The 21,565-nt window shown below is 39.0% G+C and overlaps 1 protein-coding gene across 1 annotated transcript in view; it reads right to left on the reverse strand.

Moving 5' to 3' along the window:
* FRAS1 (Fraser syndrome 1) overlaps positions 1-21,565 on the reverse strand; it is a 470,336-nt gene that overhangs the window by 400,411 nt on the left and 48,360 nt on the right. Inside the window, exons 8-12 of the mRNA XM_006885294.1 lie at positions 15,293-15,382; positions 10,588-10,623; positions 8,189-8,336; positions 6,644-6,787; positions 1,264-1,398 (exon numbers count right to left, since the gene is read on the reverse strand). Of these exons, the coding sequence (XP_006885356.1) occupies positions 1,264-1,398; positions 6,644-6,787; positions 8,189-8,336; positions 10,588-10,623; positions 15,293-15,382 (553 nt within the window). The remainder of the gene's footprint in view (positions 1-1,263; positions 1,399-6,643; positions 6,788-8,188; positions 8,337-10,587; positions 10,624-15,292; positions 15,383-21,565) is intronic.

Genomic DNA, 21,565 nt, shown 5'->3' on the forward strand with positions numbered 1-21,565 from the left:
CTTCAAAATCCTAGCCTCCTAGGAGAAACTTGGTTTCACCCTCTCCAAGACAGACCTATTTTTCTTGGCTGTCCATGATATGGTCAAATAATTCAAATGCATCAATTCTCCTATCATCCTTAGTCATTTTCCATCTCTCTGATGCACAGCAAGTAATTGCAAAGACTATGGATTGGATCAGGTGCACCTTAGTCTCTAGACTGACATCATTGCTTCTCAGTACTCTGGAAAGGTCCCCGACAGCAGATTTACCTAATGCAATTCTCCTTTTGATTTCTGTTGGTGTCAAAAATACTCATTGTGGAGCTGAGCAAACTGTAACTGTTAACAACCTCAATCTCTTCTCTATCCATCATGGCACTGCCAATTGGCCCAGTGGTGAGAAGCTTTGTCTTCTTTATGTTAAACTTCAATCCATATTGGAGACTACAGTCCTTTGTAGTATTTGCAGTATAGTGCAGTGTTTGCACTACTAAGGAATCTACTCTTCTTTGATCTTCTTTACTCACTGTCCAACATACTCACTATCTTGAAAAAAGTGCAGTCAGAGTGCTCCTTAAAGGCAAAGATGGTGAGACTTTGTCTCACATGCTTTGAGCATGTTATCAGGAGGGGCCTGATAAGAGGAGAAAGACATAATTTTTGAAAAAAGGAGTAATTATAGGGTTGCACATTTGATAGGTGGAGGGAGGAGTGAGTTAAGGAAATGGGAAAGATACGGTGTGAAAAACAATGTACATGAAATTTGTAAGTAAACAAGTATAAAATGAAAATTTTATATTAGAAATCATATAAAAATGATAGACTAACAGATTGGCTACAGCAGTGAGCTCAAGCATAGCCGAGATTCTGAGGACGCACAGGATGAGGCCAGGCTTCAATTGGTTAAACATATGGCTGCCGAGAGTCAGAACTGACTGCACAGCAACTACCAGGAATCTAATTCACAAAATAATGGCCATACTAAACCAAAGTATGGTGTTAAATAAATATTGACCCAATGGCCTAGGCTTGTGCAGAACATATAGAGATCATACTACATGTGCTTCAGTGAATCAACGATGAAAAAATTAAAAAAAACAAACAAAATCATAAAAAGAATGTGCATCACCATGGTCATTCCATTGTTCTTCTCATCAGATCAGGAGCCTTGTTCAGAACTCCGCTTACTTGAAAAACATCTCACAGATGCCATTAGCTCCACATCATTCAAGGTACTGGCTTTCTAGTTGGTGCCCTGCCTGCAGCCTGGCCTGTGATTACCTGCACAGGAGCGGTGATCGCGGTAGAAGCCGTCGGCACAGGTGGTCACACACTGCCCGTGCTGCATCAGCAGGGGCGGCCGGCAGGACGAGCACTCCAGGGCACTGGTGCATGTGGAACACTGGGGCTGGCAGGCTGGCTCCGGGTAAGGTTCAGAGAGAGAACAGGGAAGCTCTGGTTAGTTCACAGATATCACCCCTTGCCTACTCCTACAGAACCTCATCCTGAGGCCTTAGGGCCAAAGACAAGATGAAAGACTTTTTTGTCTTTCCTTAATTTTTACAATGATGTTACAATTTAAAAAAACAACAACAACAAAACTTTTACAAACATCTTATAATGTTACAATAATTTTAACACTCACCCTTGATGAATAGTTCCTATTACCAGGCACTGTTCTTAGAGCTGTATGTTTATTAATGTGCTTAATCCTCACAACAATAATAGGATGTAGGTATTATTAATCTCTATTTTACAAATAAGGAAGAAACTCAGAGAGGTTAAATAACTTGCCCAGTGTCACATATCTAATACATAGTGAAGTAAACATTCAAAACCAGGCAGTCTGACTGATGAATCTGTTCCTATTAGCTCTCAATTTCTCTTTAAACCAATTGTTTTCCTCCCGTTTGTCATAGATATATATGTAACTTTATGAATAGAAGTAGTAGTAGCAAAAAATTGAATAATTAAGAAAATAAATAATATTGTTGTGTTGTTATAGGCCATCAAGTTGCCTGCAACTCATAGTGACTTTATGTACAACAGCTCTGAACTCTACCTATCCTAAGCCAGTCACATTGTTTCTGACATACCTATCCCTATTACCCCTATTACTCTATCAAACCATCTTCTCCTAGGGCTTCCTCTCTTTCACTGTTCCTCCATTCTTCCAAGCATGATGTCCTTCTCTAAAGACTGGTCTTTCCTGGCAACATGCCCAAAGTATAACAGATAAAGTTTCAAAATCTTTGTCTCTAAGGAAGAAATGAGGTATTTGTTGCAGCTGAAGCTCAACATCAAGAAAGCAAAGAGTCTCACCTGGTATATACTGACTATACCATAGTCTGCTGGGAGAACAAATATGTTTGTCCTGGAGAAGGTGAAATTCGGCTGCTCCTTGGAGGTAAAGATTCTCAAGCTCCATCTGACATAACTTTGGGCATGTTGCAAGGAGGGACCAGTCCTTGGAGGAGGGACCTCATACTTGGAAGGGTGGGGAACAACGCAAGAGAGGAAGACCGTGGATAAGATAAGATGGATTGACTCAGTAACTGGGGAAATGGGGGTAGGTGTGTCAGAGACAATCAGATTGGCTCAAGATAGAGCAAGGTTCAAAGCTGTTGTACAAGGGAGCTCTGGTTGCCTAGTGGCAAGAAGCTGCACTGCAATCCCAGAAGCACACGGTTCAAATTGACCAGATGCGCTATAGAAGGAGGGGCAATCTCATCTTGTACCAGTCAGATCCAATTTGACGGTACACACACAAAAAATAGTGCAAATAAAACTTAAAAAAAAAAAAGCTGTTGTAAGTAAGGTTGCTATGAATCACAAATGGCTTGATGGCACATAACAATAAGAAGGAACAAATTGGTTTCATCCTCTCCAGGACAATTATATATTTTCTCTAGCAGTCCACAGTATGTTCAATACTCTTGTCCAGCACCACAATTCAAAAGCATCAATTATTTTTCTGTCATCCTTATTCATTGCCCAGCTCTCTGATGTGTAGCAAGTACTTGCAAAGACTTTGGCGTGGAAGAGGTGTATCTTAGTCTGACATCATGGCTCTTCAGCACTCTAGAAAGGTCTCTGACAGTAGATTCTTCTAATACAATTTGTCTTTTTATTTCCTGACTGTCAGTGCCAAGAGGGTTGACTGTGGAGTCAAGTAAGATGAAACTGTTAATAATCTCAATCTCATTCCCATCTATTATGGTGCTACCAATTGTCTCAAGTGGTGAGAATCTTTGTCTTTTTGATGTTGAGCTTTAATCCACACTGAAGACTGCAGTAGTTGGCTTTCTGCAGCAAATGCTTCAAGTCCTCCTCAGTTTCTGCAAGCAAGGTTACATCATCTGCATAACACAGATTGCTGATGATTCTTCTTCCAATCTTAATGACACATTTCTTTTCATTAAGGCCAGCCTTCCAAATTATCTGTTCAGCCTACAGATTGATAAGGTATAGAGAATATATACCTAGCAGTGGAATTGCTGGGTCAAATGCTATTTCTATTACCAACTTTTTGAGAATGTGCCATACTGCCTTCCAGAGTGGTTGCACCATATTTACATTCCCACCAACAGTGAGTACAAGGGTTCCAATCTCTCCAAAACCTTGCCAGCATTTGTTGTTTGCTATTCTACTGAACTTTGCTATTGTTACTGGGTGAGATGATACCTCATAGTTGTTTTTATTTGCATCTTTCTGAGAGACAGGGATTTTGAACATTTCTTCATGTGTTTGTTTGCCAAGTGAATGTCTTCTTTGTTGAGTGTCTATTCATATTCTGTGCTCACTTTGCGATGAGTTGTTCACCTTTTTCTTATTGAGATGTGGGAATATTCTATAAGTTTTAGACTGAGTCACTTATCAGATATGTCACTACCAATTTTTTTTCCTAATCTGTGGGTTTCCTTTTTACCCTGCTGGAGAAGTTTTTTGCTGTGCATTGTTGTTCTTGTTAGGTGCTGTATGACTCATAGTGACCCTCTGAACAAAAGATCTGAACCCTATTCTGTCTTGCACCATTTCACACTTCCCAACACAAAAGAGCCTATTGCAGTAGTCACCATGTCAGTCCACCTGGTTGAAGGTCTTCCTCTCCTTCAATGGTCCTCCACCCTTGTTGAAGTGCATAGGGGTTTGATTCTTAGAAGGTCTCATTCATCTATTTTATTTTCTCCTGGCTTTAGGTTTTTCAAGATGCATGGAAGTCTGTTCATATTGTGGATTAAGGCTTCTAAAGTTCTTTCAAGCTTTTCTCTGATGATGCTGATAGTACTTAGTTTGACTCATAAGTCCTTGATCCACTTTGAGCAGGAATATGCCCTAAAGAAATCAGGACTGCCAGTCAAACAGATGTATGCGCACCCATGTTTATTGCTGCGATATTCACAATAGCAAAGAGATGAAAGCAACACAAGCGCCCATTAACAAATGAAAGGATAGAAATCTATGGTATATTCACACAATCAATTATTATTGTTAAACGAGGAATTCATAAAGTGTTATACAACTGACCCTGAAGAACATTATGCTGAGTGAATATCTCAGTCACAAAAGAACAATTACTGCATAACACGACTGCTATAAAACATGACTGACTTCGGGGTTGGGGAAAACAAAAAAAGAGGGGATAAATAATAAATACTTTAATGGAACAGATGAGGGGGAAAACTATTTAAAAGGAAAATAGGATTAGGAATTATCTGTATAACAACAGCCCAGAATAAGAAGTACATAGCAAAGAGGACTGGGGGAGGAAATTATGTAACAATGAGTGATTTTTTTTTTTTTTCTTAAGTGATCTGAGCAGGGTAAGGAGGAAAATGTGCAACAATAAATGAATCAAAATCCAACTTTTCTGTAAAGTTATATTAAGATCACAATTAAAAGTGGAAAAAAATAAAAGGTCTAGAGACAGGACACATCCTGACGCACACCTTTCCTGATTATAAACTATGTAGAGTTTCCTTGCTCTGTTCAGACAACTGCTTCTTGGTCCAAGTATAAATTATGCATGAGCAACTATCAGGTGTTCTAGGATTCACATTCTTCTCAATGTTAGCCACAATGATTGTGTTCCACAGACAAGTGCTTTTGTGCAGTCAATGAGACACAGACATTCCTCTGGTACTTCCTGCTTTCAGCCAAGATCTATCTGACATTGGCTATGATGTCCCTAATACTGGCTAGTCTTTATTGTGGGAGCTCCGGTGGCTAAGTGGTAAGAAGCTGTGCTGCAATCACAAAGACTTCAGGTTCAAATCCAACAGCTGCTTCATGGGAAACTGGTGGGTGCAATCTCCTCCTGTGTGATCTACTTCCTCTGAAAACCTCTGCTGGTGATTTAGCTATGGGTCGGTTCTAACTTGACAGCAAATCACAATAACAATTTATATTGAGTACTGCCTGCATTCCAGATACCATTCTAAGGCACATCTCATATACCACTGAGTCAGAACCAACTCATAGCTAACCCTTCAGTGGGTTTTCAGAAGCAGTAAATCACATGGGAGGAGATTTTCCATCTTTCTCCAGTGGGAGAGTTTGTGGATTCGAACCACATGACCTTGGGTTTGGCAGTGCATCTCCTTACCACTAGGCCACCAGAACTCAAAGGTCCTATTAACTCACTTAATTTTCATAAAAAAACTTGTGAAGAATGTATTGATATTATCTCATTTTAGAATGAAAGATTACTGAGGCAACAAAACTGAAAACCCAAGCCCTCTGCCATTCAGTTAATTCCAACTCACAGCAACTCTACAGAACAGATCAGAAACCCTGCTCACATGGAAACCTTGCTCAGAGGGAAACCCTGCTCACAGGGAAACTATTCATAGGGTTTTACGAAGCTGTACTATTTGCAGAAGCAGACTGGCACATCTTTCTCCCACAGTGACTTATGGGTTAGCAGTCAAGCACTTAACTGCTGTGCCACCAGAGTTCCAACCCACAAATGTAAGCACTTTTAACTGGATAATTAATCTTAGCAGCAGGGTTTCTAAGAGTAATCCCCTATGATGCAGAGTGAGTATGATTAGACCTGGGAGTCAAACCCTCCCAGAGAAGGTCTGCCTCTGGGATGTATAAGAATTCTGTAATGTACATAAACTCACTTTGGCTCCCTTGCTATCCCACAAGAGATAAAGTCTATTGCCAATTAGCTGTGTGATATAGCAACAAGCCAATTAATTTCTCTGGCTCACAAGTTCCCTATGTGCAAAATGAGAATGTTCTAGGAAGAGCATTCTTCAGGGTTCATTGTCAATTCTAAAGTTCTACGCTGATAATCTGAGTGTTTTTATTAAATGGCATCATGTATTTCAGTGATAATTACAATCTTTAAAAGTTGTCAAAATTAAAAAAATAATAATTTAGCCACAAGTACCTAGTAACTATCCATACCACATCCCCTAGCTCCCTCTGTTAAGCACTGAGAAAAAAAGACCCATAAAATTGTTAACAGGAAAAGGCAAAGCTGATAGAAACCCAATAACCTATAGGTGAAAAGATTGCTTCTCAATGGTTTTTGGAAACTCCCATTTTTTACCTTTATCATTCTCTCCTTAACAATATTGAGCTTCTGTTTGATAATAGCAATGTAGCCACCATAAACCATCGCCTCTGGGTTGTCTGCTCTGAGCCATACCTAAACAAAGACCTCCAGCTTGGTAAAACCCCAGGCCACAGCTGTGCACACACTGTCCATTCTGCAGGAACTTTGTGGGGTCCTGGCAGAGATCACAGTGGTCTGGAGACTGGGAACAGGTCAGACAGTCTTTGTGGCAATGAGCTAAAATCCAAGACAGAGAGGAAAATTCAGTTAAAGGTCACATAGTTTATGTTATATTTGCCAGAATAAGAAACTGTAGTGCCTACCATTGTACAGAGTAAGTAAAATTAAAAACACTGAAACTTAGGTACAAAAAAGGTCTCCAGATAGCAATGCAAAATTTCAAAGAATCTTGAGAAATCTCTTTTTCTGAACTCTCCTCACTAAATTGAAAGCACTAAACTGGAGCCCCAAACTGAAGGCACTGACAGCATTGCAGAACAGGCCCATTAATTAATCCAGACTTCCCAGGATGCCTCTAGGAACTGGGATGACTAAATTATATGACTTAAATTCAATCATCTGCTATTTCTTAGATGCTCTTCTTATGCTCTGAAAGGCATAAAAAGTTGACAGAAAGACAATTTAAAAATTTTTAAAAAATAGTTATTATTTTCTGGGGAGAAAGAAATGAGCCCATTTCCTTTACTTCCTCCAGAATTTCAAATCACATTCCCAAGTAATTGGTATCATCACTGAACCCACTGGTAACTGTAGGCAAAGACTTGATTTTCAAAGTGTAATAGATAATAATATGCCAAATATTTATTTTAGAAAGCCACTTTGGAGAAGGTATTGTAATTAAACTACAAAGTTGCTTACTTTCCCCCTGATAAACTCTTCACAGTAACACTGTGATTAGTCAAAGTAAGTTGAGTGCAACAAAAGCAACTGACACTATGAAAAACTGGGGCCCACAAATGAAAACAATTAATTATGAAATATTAATAGACGAAAACGCCACTTTGTCTAGAAAGACCAAGCTTATAGGCAAATTACTGCTCAGCCAGAGTGACTCTCGTGCTTGCCAACAACTATTAACTGGAACTAATTCAACCCCAGGTGATTTGAAAGCAGAGTTGCAGAACAAGTAGATAAAATTTTCTTTGGGAAGAAATTAATGAGTCTTTAAACCTCAAAAACTCATTTGAGAACTCCAAAAAGATCCATCTGCTTAACAGTGCACTTTGAAAGGGGGAGGGGAAAAAAAGAACTTCTATAACAAACTTTGAGCAATTATTTTTCATATCTTCAATGACAAAACAGCACATACATTTGAGTTCTCAAGTTTATAGAGAGTAGGTCTTTTGATTTTAATTGGCAGGATAGATAAGACACATTTTATCAATGAGGAAACCAAGGTTTACAGAGGGGCAGTGATCTGCCCCAGATTATATGCCCACAGTAAGGCAGTTTGGCAATTACATGATGTACAAAGATTAGTTAGCATCATTTGTTAGGGAGAAAAGAAACTAACCCAACAGTTGACTCAATAACACAAAGCAGGAAAAGGAAAAGGATCTTTCTGAATTTTGTGGGAATAAAAATATCTTACCAGAAAGAAATCTGATGTGGACTTACCTGACGTACAATCTGGACAGCACCGTCCCTCCACCTTCACAGCGAGTGTGGCCACTGGACAAGGTGGGCAACAGGGCTCATAGCAAGTCACCTGAGCCCCCAGACACTCACACACCCTGCAAGGGCCAGCCTCCCATGTTTCCCCTTCCTACACGAAACAATTTAAAAAAATGACTCAGTCATCAGGCTTTAATGATAGCGAAGACAGTTTGCTAGTAAAAAACTTCTGATTTCATATAAGAATGAGGTGATAGACAAGACATGGTCCCAATCATATCCAACCTGATTCTGAAACAGGGCAAGTGGGAAAGAATCCTAAATGTTAAAGCGCAGTAGTTCTCCCTCTTTGTTTACAACTGGTTTATTTTACTGTATGAGGCCTTTATGCTGTCAAGGTGGAACTGCGTGGCTAACATTCCAGTGGCATTTTGGGGAGGACACCCAGCTACTTCTGGATTTGAACCACCAGAGAAGCACCACCTTTGGGCTAGCAGTGCATCTCCCGAGAAAGGCCAGAGGCCCCTACATGAGGCCCTATTTAGTAGAAATAGTTCAGCTGCTAACTTAAATGGTAGTGGTTTGAACCTTCTCTGAGGTGCGCTTTCTGCCTGGTTATCGGTGTCCTAAAGTTCATAGCCGTGAAGACTGTGGAGCACAGTTCTGCTCTGACACAGAGTCACCATCAGTCACAATGGACTCAATGACTGGTTTGGCTTCCTCATGTTTAATTTCAGTGTGGGACTCGGGCACAGGTGGAAAGATTTTAGACACAGGGAGATACACTGTCAAAGCCCTCCCAGGCGACCATAACAGATGACTTTTCACAAGACGAAAGCATTTAAAACTTGTTCCCCAACTTCTTGTCCTAAAAAGCACTCCAGGGAATTACTGTGTACCTAGTGATTAGCAGGGACACTAAACACACTCTACACTACCAGTGGGACATGCAGTGAAAGCCCTGCATTTCTTTATGGTGACTGCAACACTAGAGTCATTGTATTCTTAAAATGAAAGCTTCCGGAGGCCTTTTTTAGTGGCTGTAGAAATGCTGTGGGCTTTCTCACACTGAAGTATTCTTTTCAGCCAAACAAATTATGGTAATAAACATTAGTGCTTCGACAAAGAAGGCAAAGAGAATTATAAAAAGCAGTTCATTTTTTTATTTTTTTGTGCAGGTTCAGCTCATCCTGGAAATAGGAAAAGGGAATAAAACATCCTATCAGAACACATCGAGGTGATGAGGGACACGAGACTGGAGACAATAGGACAGCATATTTGAAAATAAAATTTTGATGAAATGTATATTAGGTCAGCTGGTGTTAGACATTCCAAATTATTATGTGAGGGCATTTCGCAACAAGGAGTAGTGATTGAAAAAGACTGAGGAATATTATCTTCCAAAGGCAGAAGTGCTTTTCTTCAATTTCAAGCCGGGCACAGACCCTGTCCTCTTTATTCAAAACCAAGTTCAAAAACTGTAAGCTTGCCTCTCTAAATAAACATGCTTATATTCTTCCTTAAAAACAAGCTACAGAACATTGACCTGAAAACCTAGAATAAGCACTCGGTACAGGCAGACATTTGGAGATACTGCAGGTTTGGTTCCAGAGCACCATAATAAAGCAAACAGTGCAATAAAGCAAGTCAAAGAATTGTTTTGTTTCCCAATGCATATAAAAATTATGTTAACTATATACTAGAGTCTATTAAATGCATAATAACATTAAGGAAATGACTGAAACATTGTGTGAGTTATGAAAACATGACACAGAAACACAAAGTAAACACACACTAGTAGGAAGAAAATGGCACTTGCCCAAGGCAGGGTTGTCACAAACTTGAAATTATAAAATTTTAGTAATTTGTTATTGTGAATTGCAATTAGCTGAAGTGCAAGAAAACAAAGCATGCCTTACAGAGGTGCTCCTGAAACCAAAGATGTGCTTTCTTCAGTAAGTACTCAACATGTAAAATTCCATTGAAGATTAATAATTACTTCAGGGGGAAATATTTCAGAAGGAGAAAATCACCAAACTGTGCAGGAGTTGGCAGTTAGAGACTTAATTCTCAACTATGGGGGAAAAAAATAGCTAAGAAAAGAAGTGAACATGAATAGATCCGGGAGACACACTGTCAACTCAAAGGCAGGCCACCAAGCTCCAGAGGCGGAAGATGGTAAGTCTCCACCTGTGTGACTTACAGCCTCTGAAAACCCACTGGAGGGTCAGCTACGAGTCAATTTTGACTCCACAGCAACGAACGAAGCTTTTCATCTCTGACCACAGTGTCATCAAACTTGATTGTTAAAAATAGAGCATTAAGGTTTCCCAAGAGAGCTTATGCAAGTCATTACTTAATTTTATAAATATCAATATACAGTTTTTAAAATCTATACTTACTGGAATATGGGCAACTCGACTGGCATTTGAGGACATCTGAGAACAGAGGAATGCATTTATTATAACACTAAAAACACCATTAAGTCAATCTATTCATTTTCTCATTAAAGGTTATCCATTTCCCCTCAAGGAACATGCAACATCATTTGTTATGAATAAAAATAAAATCTATACTAAGAACAAGAAATGTATACCAACAATGACTGAAAAAATGTGCTCAGAAAATACTTCTTAATTTATAGTCTCACTTCTGCTTGAGAACCTAGCTTCATGTCCCTTTGATACAAAAGACTTCACAGTCAAAGGATCTAAGTTTGTATGTTGTTGTTGTTATTGTTATGTGCCATCGAGGCGCTTGCAACTCATAGCGACCCTATGTACAAGAGCTCTAAATGCTGGTCTATCCTGTGCCAACCTAGCCATCTCAAACGCACTTATTCCCACCGCTCCAGTCACAGAATCGATCCATCTCACCAAAGGTCTTCCTCTCCTTCGCCTCCCCTCCACTCTGCCAAACATGATGTCCCTTTCCAATGACCAGTCCCTCCTTGCAACATGCCCAAAATATGTCAGATGAAGCTTCAGAATCCTTGACTCCAGGGAACACTCTGGCTTCACCCTCTCCAGGACAAACCTGTTTGTTCTCCTAGCAGTCCATGGTATATTCAACACTCTTCTTTAAGTTGAAGTCATACCGGCTTCATCATAAGATATGCATAAAAGCACGATATGATCAGAATCACAGAAATCCTGATGGCTTGAGACTTAGGCCATCACATCAGGGGCTGGTCAATGGGAGATGGGTATTGAATGGTGTAGGCAAAAGGAAGAAGAGATGGTGGTGAAGTAAGAAAGCATCGGTGGGCTGTAACATTGAATCTATTGGTTATTGTCATAACTGGGCAATTGTCTTTCATCGGTTCTTTTCTGTGGAATGCTTGTCTGTCAGATACTATTATATATATTTAAAGATTGAGACAGACTAGGAAGAAGGATTGGCCATCCACTTCCGAAAAGACAGGCCTTTGAAAACCCTATGGGCAGATTTTTTAATTTTTTTTTGCAGTAAGAGAATTGCTAGGGTTTGCACTTGTTTAAAATAACCTGGGTTTTTTTTCTAATCACACTGACTTAATTTACCTCCAAAAAAAAGAATAGGAAAAATGATGCTACCATTTTAGAATAAAATAGAACATTCTTAGGGAGGTTTTAATTGCCTAAATTCTTCGGAAACAAGGATTACTAAAACTCTATAGTGCTACATAAAACTAAGCCAACAGCATAATAATAATACCTATTTTTAATGCATTTTTAAAAGTCTACCTGGCACTGTTTAAGAGTTCCACACACTTCAATAAGGGTTGCCAAGTGGCCAAAAGGGGGGTGGTTGTTGTTGTTGTTGATTGCCATCAAGTCGAGCTCAACTCATAGCAACCCTATGAGCAAAAGGCCTGAAGCCTTTCTATTGTCATTTATCAAAGTTCATAGAGTTTCCAGAGGCATGTTGTTTAGGAAGTGGATGCCACTCATACTGCCAAGGCCAAATGGGTAGGGAGTTGTATTCCAATCCAGTGGTGGGTGGTTTGAATCCATGAGCTGCTCCAAGGGAGAAAGATGAACAATTTCCTCCCGTTTTATTTACAGACTGAAAACTTGCTGGAGTAAGCTATGAGTTGCTACTGCCTCAGCAGTAATAAGTGAGGAATACACCTCAATGAACCCACTGTTGTTGGTAGGTGCCATCAAGTTGAATGCAGCCCCATTAACAACAGATCTGAACTCTGTTTTATCCTGTGGTCCACTTCCTCACACACCAGACCCCATTGCAGCAGTTGTGTCAATCCACCTGGGTCTTTTTCTTCTTTTTCAACCCTCCACCTTTCTGAGCATCATGGACTATCCCTATCGAAAGAATAGCTCCTTATAACAACATGCCCAAAGAATGTGAAGCAAAGCTTTATCATCTTTGCCTCCAAGGAGCACTATGGCTGCACTTTGTCCAAGACATATTTGTTGTTCTTTTGGCAGTCCATGGGATGTTCACTACTTTTCTCCAACACCACAGTTCAGAGGCATCAATTATTTTTCTGTCATCCTTATTCATTGTCCAGCTCTCAGATGAATAACAAAGTGATCGGAGAGACCACAGCCTGAATCAGATGCAATTATGTCTTCAAGTTGACATCATTACTCCTCAATAATTTGGAGAGGTCTCTACATGCAGACTTCTCCAGTGTAATACATCTCCTTATTTCCTAACTGCTGGTGCCAAGGGTGTTCATTATGGATCCAAGTAAGATAAAGTTGTTGACAGTCTCAGTCTTTCTCCATGTATCATGATGTTGCTTATAGGTCCAAGGGTAAGAATCTTTGTTTCCTTAAAGTTGAGATGCAATCCACATTGAAGACTGTATTCTTTAATCTTCTGCAACAAGCACTTCAAGGCCTCCTCACTTTCAGCAAGCAAGGCTGTGTCACCTGCATAATGTAGGTTATTGATGAGTCTTCCTCCAATCCTAAGGCCACATTCTTCTTCCCAGAGTCCAGCTTCTCGAGTAATTTGCTCAGCATACAGTTGAATAGGTATGGAAAGAGAATACAATCTTGATGCACTCACCTTTAAATTTTAAACCTTGTACTCTTCCCTTGCTCTTTCCCTACAACAGCCTCTTTGTCTAGGTATAGGTTTTGCATGAACACAATTAAGTACTAAGGGATTCTCATTCTTCTCAATGTTAATCATAACTTGTTATGATCCATACAGGCTATGCATTGGCATAAATGATAAAACATAAATAGATATTATTCTGGTATTCATTACTTCCATCCAGGATCAACATGACATCAGAAATTATACCCCTGGTGCCACACACATCCTTTACTATACCCAGTTTGAATTTCTGGCAGTTCCTTATCTTTGTATTGTTCTAGCTATTTTTAAATGATCTTCAGCAATATTTTGTTTACATATGAGATTAATGATGGTGTTGTAGTGTACCACAGAGTTGGAACCCACAGCTGAACCTCTGGTGGGTGGGTTTTCAGAGGCAGTTAATTGCACGGGAGGAGAATGCCCATCCTCCTCCCAGATATTAATGATATTGTTCAATAGTGTCTACATTTTGTTAGATCACCTTTCTTGGGAATGGGAATAAATATGGAGCTCTTCCAATACATTGGCCAGATTAAATACATGGTCACATTGAGTTGGAGCTATTAAATACATACTATCACTAGTCCCTGAGGAGTAAGTAACATACCTGAAGTCACAACTCGTATGTGCCAGAAAAGGGGATTCTAGCCTAGTGTCCACTCTGTTAACCCTATGAAATCCTGCTTCCTTAGCAGATTTAGAAACAGTGGTAGAATGGCAGATGTAATTTACTCAAATCACAAAGATTGTCTAGAAATAAGCTTATAAATAAAAGCACCTAATCTGAATTCTTATAATCTTTTGACAACCATGGCAGGTGTATTTATGATCATAAAGAACTCACTTAGTTTATCAACATTTTAAAACCTCACGTGAAAAATATGGGCTAAAGAAAAAAAACAATTTAGAAGAGACTAGGAGATTTGTTGGGGTTTTGTTTTGTTGTTGTTGTTGTTTTTTTTACCTTTAGGCAATATAATAAAGGTCTACGGAGAAATAAAATCTTAGCAATAGAGTTTCAACTCATATTCAGTTCATCAAAACCTCATCACCCCTACTTGCCAAAAACATCGAGAGCTGGATCATACTTTTCACCATATTCAATCCACCCTCTATCTTAACTAGGGCTTAAACCTTCTAACCAAGCACTTGCTTCTAATTTCTTCCCTAATATCATTTGCTCAAATAGAAACTAATGTAGTCCTTTTTACAAATAAGTTAATCATAGAACTGTTGTTACGTGCCCTCAAGACAGCTGTGACTCATAGCAACCCTATGTACAACAGCTCTGAACCCTGCTCTATCCTGAGCCAAACTTATTGTTGCTGACACACCTACCCCCATTACCCTAGTCATTGAGTCAATCTATCTCATTGAGGGTCTTCATCTCTTGTGCTGTCCCTCCACCTTCCCAAGCACAATGTTCCTCTCCAAGGACTGGAACCTCCTTGCAACATGCTCAAAATCTACTCTTGTCAAAACCCTCTTGTCTTGGGGTAAAACACAAAATCTTTACCTCAACGAACCACCAGCCTACTTCCTGGATCTTTTCTCCAACTCTCTTCTCTCTCACTCACAGCATTTCAGTCAAATTCACTTTCTTGTTATTTACTGAATATATCAAGGACACTCTGCCTCAGTGCCTTTGCAGGTGCATGTGTGGTTTCCTCTTCCTGGTATGTCACTCCATCCTACCAAATTAGCCCTGTGACTCATTCCCTAATTTCTACAGTTCTTGCCCAACTTTCTCTGGGTAAAAGAAGGCTCCTTGAATACTACACTAAACATCACACACTTTCTAACTGCCTTTAATGACTTTATTCTTCTTAATAGCTCTGATCATTATTCAACATTTGCTTTTCATTGTTTATCTCATATTAGCATAGATCCCATGCTATGTTAACTTCAGTACCTTCAGTGTCCGGCATATAGTAGGTGTTAGATGACAAGTTTTGATTAAATGAATGGATAAATGAAACGAGGACTGAATTTCATAAAAAAAGTGAATTACAAATTCCTTTCATAATCTTTAGTTATTAGCCAGATACTCACAGAGTCTGCATTTTCTTCATATACACAGTAGCTATTCCTTGAAACACATTCAGGACAGCATTTTCCTTCTAAGTGAATTAATTCTTCACCCTGTAGAAATAAGGGTTGCAGTGGCACATATCAAATTAACATCTCCAGGTAGCAGGGCTAAATTGCAAAACAGCCAGGCTGCCTGATGAGAATGGAAACTACGCACGCCCCTCCAATCCCACCCACAACTTATTTCATCTCCTCCTGTGCTGGCCTTTCGACAGAAAATTGAGTAAATACCACACACCCCACTGAGTGCTCTTATTCCAGTGCTGGTGATACCTGTGCACCGGTCCTCTCATGATTTCCTGCCATGACCCGGGGCCCCCATGAAAAAGGAAGGTCATGGTTAAGGTTATTGTCTTGGAAAGTTACAAAGCTTCAGGAAAGGATCAAGTCATCTAAAACATAAAAAGTTTGAACTTGCAACTTAGGCTTCACTAAAAGTGTTCAAATGAAACGAACATGTTTCCTTAAATATAAAAATCAGACCCAAATGCACAGATGTAGTCTCAGACATAAACAGTCAAAAGTAATTTTTTTCAATATCCTGAGATATTTACTGCTATTCAACCTACATAACATAATTACTACTTTAAATTGTGAGATGAAAAGAAAAAAATGTTACACTACAACAGATGCTTTTCAGCCTAAATAATTTTCCAATTTCAATATTTTCAGATTTTTAATTTAAAATAATCAGTGTTTGCACTAAAAAGTAATAGTAATTTTTGATTCTTTAACTTTAAACTGAAAGTCGTCTGCAGTCATAATTCCCAGGGAATCTAACATTAAAAATCCAATGACTATCTACAATTCTTATGTGCAAATACTAATTACCAGCAGAGGGTGAAACCACATTTTTCCTTGGAGGCTTGGGTTTTGAAGCTCCATCTCATATAATTTGGGCATGTGGCCAGGAGGGACCAGCCATTGGAGAAGGACATCATGCTCGGAAGGGTGGAGGGACAGTGCAGGAGAGGAAGACACCAGATGAGATGGATTGATACAGTAACTGGGGCAATACAGGTAGGTGTGTTGAAATCAGTGAGACGGCTCAGGACAGGGCAGAGTTGAGATCGACTGTCCTTAGGGTTACTATGAGTCACAGGTGACTTGACGTTACATAACAACAACATCTAGAGGACAAAGATCATTTCTTAAAAACATTTTCCATCTTCTTAAGATGCACCTAATTTCTAAAGGACAGTCATGCTTTATACATGACATTATTTAATTTTGGTCTATATTGCATTTAAAATGTGCTTAATAGTGTAGAAACCATGTTAAATGAACAACACAAATTGCATAAACAGAATAATCACAACAATGCATTGTGCTTTATAAAACAAAGTAAAAACATAATAGCATTTGTCTTTTATATTTTTTGGACAGTAGCAATGTGACTTTTATTTTTCTCAAATTTTCAAAATGTTCCAGAATTAACACAATATGTATAAAAAAGGGGGAAAGTAAACTTGGTAAAGTAAAACAAGAGCATATGAAAGACTGTAACTTTTTAAGCTTTCTCAAAGTTCTTTCAGCAGAGTTACCCAGATCAGTGTCTATCAAAATTCAATGTCAATCAGAAACTGATAGAGAGCAGAGGGTGCTATAGAGAGCAGACATATTTACATATAAATTGTTTTGCAGAAACGTGACAAATCAACTGGTAGAGAAGGCATAACCCAGAAACATATTGAAATGTGTTCCCAGAGCGTATAAAGGGCTTTATATGCATGTAATCCAAGTCGCTCAAATAAATGTTTTGAAACAAGAGTGGATGTACTTCTATTAAGGACAAAATGCATGAATGATTGTTAAGTGCCCACTATAATGCATACAGACAAAACTGAAAATGGAACCCACATCGCCCAGATAAGGCAAAGATTGTGGCTCTTTTATGCTTCCACTGCTACTGTAAATACAGCAAGTCCTACTCCTGGGGAGCAAGGATTCAGTTCGAGTGAGGTAGGAAGTTCTAAATAGATTTACTATTTATAGAAGAGGCCTGGATGCCCCAAAGAGCGTCAGTTCACTGCAGTGGGGAACTTGCTCCAATTAGCATTTGACTTTTGCTTTAAGCAAAATAGCTTTGTGAAATTTACTCTTTTCTTCTTATGAGGATCCTGCAGCTTAGGCCAGGGCCAGATCTGGTCAACTAATCCTTTCCGTCAAGTCACACTATGCCCATTAAACCAAAGATTCTCTGTAATATGGGTCATTTGCTACAAGAAAATAAAATGCTCTTTTATTCATATTCTTCTTATAGTTTATATACATGAATTCGAATAGATGGTTTATCCTCAAATGAAGGTAAAGCTCACAGATGCAGCTCACATTTACGGCATGTATATCCTTTTCCATAAATATTGCTAAAAACACAACAACAACAACAAAACAACAAAAAACCCACAACGTTGTTTTGGTGTAGTTAGGTGCCAATAAGTTGACTACAAGCCAGAGCAATCCTACGAACAACAGAAGTGAACCCTGCCCTATCCTGTGTCACCATCATTTCTGTCATAGTTGAGGTCACAGCTACAATTACTGTGTCAATCCATCTGATTGTGGTCTTCTTCTCTTTCACTGAACCTTTACCCTTCCAAGCACAATGCTCATTTCCAAAGGACAACCTCTCCTAGGAACATGTCCAAAACACGTAAGATGAAGAATTACCATTCTTGTCTCCAAGGAGCACTCTGGATGTACTGTTTCCAAGACATATTTGTTTGTTCTCTTGGCAGTCCATAAGATATTCAGTACTCTTCTCCAACATCACAGTCCAAAGGCATCATTTTTTCTTCTGTCATTCTTATTCATTGTCCAGCTCTCAGGTGCATAGCAAGTGACTGAAAAGACCACGGTCTGAATTAGGAGCACCTTAGTCTTCAAACTGACATCATTGTTTCTCAGTAATTTGGGCAGGTCATTGACGGCAGACTTCGTCAAGAATGTTGACTGTGGATTCAAATAAGATGAACTCGTTGATAATATCAATCTTTTTTCCATCTATTATGATGTTGCTTATAATCCAAGTGGTGAATTTTTTTTTTAAAAATTAAGGTGTAATACATATTGAAGGCTATAGTCTTTGATCTTCTGTAGCAAGTTCTTCAAGTCCTCCTCAGTTTCAGCAAGCAAAGTTGTGTAATATGTATAACAGAGGTTGCTGATGAGTCTTCCTCTGATCTTGATACCCTATCTTAATACTTCACAGAATCCAGCTGGTCTAATGATTTGTTCAACATGCAAATAGAATTGGTGTGGAGAAAGGAAACAACCTTGATCCACACTTTTTTGAATTTTAAAATGACGCATTGTTCCCTTGCTCTGTTCAGATAACAGCTTCATCAAGGTATAGGTTTTAATGAGCATAATGAAGTGTTCTGATATTCCCATTCTTCTCAATGTTAGCCATAATTGATCCACAGAGTCAAATGCATATATATATATGAAGCAATGATATCCCTGGTGCCATGGTCTCTTCTAAACCCACTATGAACTTCTAGCAGTTGTCTATCATGTATTATTCTAGCCATTTTTGGATAATCTTCAGTAGCAGTTTCCTTGCATATGATATTGTTCAATAATTTCCATATTCTGTTGGATCATCTTTCTTGGGAATGGGGGGAAAAAAACATATGGATCTCTTCCAGTCAGTTGTCCAGACAGCTGTTCTCCAAATTTTCTGGCTTGGACAGGTGAGCTAGCCCAGGGCTGCACCTGTTAGTTGATATTCAACTAGCATGTCAATTGCTATTTCATTGATTCTTGGAGTCTTATTCCTTGCCAATGCCTTCAGTGTAGCTTGAATGAGATTATCATGCTAGACCTCATATTTGAATGCCAGAACTTTTTTAAGAAAAAAAGTAACTTGGCTTCATCTGAATTCACTCACAGAAACATTTTAAATATATAAAACTAAAGACCCTCGTATGCTATGGCTTAGTAGCCTAACAGTAAGAGTTGGTAGGGAGTTGTGTTGTCAATTCAAAGGCAGGCATTTCAAATGTACCAATTGTTCCACGGGAGAAAGATGAGGTCTCCTCCTGCACGATTTACAGCCTCTGGATGGCCAGCTATGTACTGGTTCCCACTCTATGGTACATGGCCATAACACAGCTGATTTCTTTATATTTTAACATCTAAGTATTTTGCTAGGTAAATCAAAGTCAAGGTTCATGCTATTATTTTCCTTTTTTTTGACAAAACAGTTGTACATTGATTTCAGTATTAGTCAGAGCGATGCTGTTGATCAGTAATGTCACAGTGGTTACAGCAGTGAAGTGTACATGTTTATCTCTTTTAGAGCCTTTGTAGATGTGCATATTCTTGGGCATAAGCCATCCTCTAGTATCTTGGTATCCAAGATTAGACATCGAATGCCCAAAATATTTCAGAAAAGGAATCAGGCAGAAAGCTGGGAAGAACTGAATTAAGAATGCCAGTAACACACTTTCACTATTCCCCTTGGCTTAGTCAGTCATTTCCTCCGGGTGCTTCTAATGCATTGAATGCATATTTCCCTAACTGTTAGTGCTATAAAACCCATTGCTGTGAGCCAATTCTGATTCATCATGATCCTGTAGAAGAGAGAAGAGCTGTCCCATAGGTCTCCAAGTCCATAATATTTACAGAACCGAGTTACCCCATCTTTCTCTCTAAGAAAGAGCAGCTGATGAATTTGAAATGACAATTTTTCGGTTAGCTGCTGAGTCTTTAACCACTGTGCTATCAGGTTAATACTACTTTCTATTTACATACCTAACTTTCTTAACAGCCTGGATGAAGAAGACCCATCTTTTTCTCTTCAATGATACAAATTTAACAGGAGCTAAGGAGTTAGTACTTCTTTGCTGAACCAAGAGAGGCTTTAATAAGGTTAATAACTGGGTCTTTGCAGGAGTGTGATATATAAAGACGATAAAGGGTTGTTTCCATAGTATTTCATTTGGGTCAAAATCTTATTTCTGGTAGTGTTTCAGTTTGCCTTAAACAAAATTTAGGGAATGTGGAAATAATCTGCAATAAATCAATTTCGTTTCTCCCAGCAGGCTAATGGCACAAGTCCTCAGTGTACCAATGAGAAGACAGAGGTAGAATCAGAAAGTATAAGATGACTGTTAGGCAGCATCTTAAGTAATACTAAGGTTCTCTCCTTTCCTAAAGCTGTTTTCTAAGGTTTCCTAAGAATAGATTGTGGCTAACATTTCTCTATAGATAAGGTAGTTGGAAATGCATTAGCATTGTGGATAAAGGGTTAAATTATCTTCTGTCAGCAAGATTTTTTGTTCAGACTTGCCTAAGGCAGGTGATATAAGGGTTCACATACCATGATCACTTCTCCTACATTTTTCATAAACACTGGCATATTAGACAAATTAAAACCTTGGAAAATAAGCCACCATCCTCCTTGCAGACTGCTGAGGCAAGGAAGCCTAGGCTTAGTCTGAACATATTAAGAGAGAAAGAAAAGGGACCTTGATGATATTTTTTTCTCATCCTCCTCCAGCCATCCTGAATCCTTAACCATAAAGAATGAAAAGGCATTTGGGGGTGGGGGGAGCAAAAGGGGGAGTAAGAGAGCAAAGGAAGGTGATAAATCTGCAAGAAGCAAGACCCTTTTTTACCGAAATATGTTTCAACTTTGCCAAGACTTAGAAGTAGGAGGCAAAATGAAAAAGAATCCTATCACTGACAGCCTTGTTTGAAAGGTTGTTCCTCCTTCTGCTCAATGTTAAGAGGAGCTGAGGAGTGGGAGAGAAGAACTAGAAAGAAAAATGCCTTTGTAGACACCCAGTGCTTCAGAATGCTCAAGTTTTCCTCTTCTACTCGGTTTACAAGCCTGGGGGAAACTGGTGGGACAGACAGCAATGGTGAGGTAGAAGAAGACAACTTTAGAAGTAATTTGTCTTGAAATGAGTCAAAAGTGAGTAAAGAAGAAAATGAAAATAGAAAGCAATTTCCCTACAATACTCATCTATAGTCCAAATAGACGCTGCTTTGTTACAAAGCTTCTAGATCATCTGTAGACAGGAGAAGTCAATCGAGGTCAAGAAAAATTTATTGTGTGTGAAGTCTCCTTCTCTCTTTCTTAAAAGTGAAAACAAAACATGAGACCATTTTCTTTTCTTTCCTCCTGCACAGGAGACTGGTGTTCTCTTTTCTGCTAAATGGTGCATGGCCCCTTGTGGTAGATGCTGGGTTACTGGCGTACATGCAGACTCTGTCTCACAACCG

Source organism: Elephantulus edwardii, unplaced genomic scaffold (genome assembly GCF_000299155.1).
Source record: "Elephantulus edwardii isolate Elephantulus edwardi_28Jun2011 unplaced genomic scaffold, EleEdw1.0 scaffold00042, whole genome shotgun sequence".
NCBI lineage: Eukaryota > Metazoa > Chordata > Mammalia > Macroscelidea > Macroscelididae > Elephantulus > Elephantulus edwardii.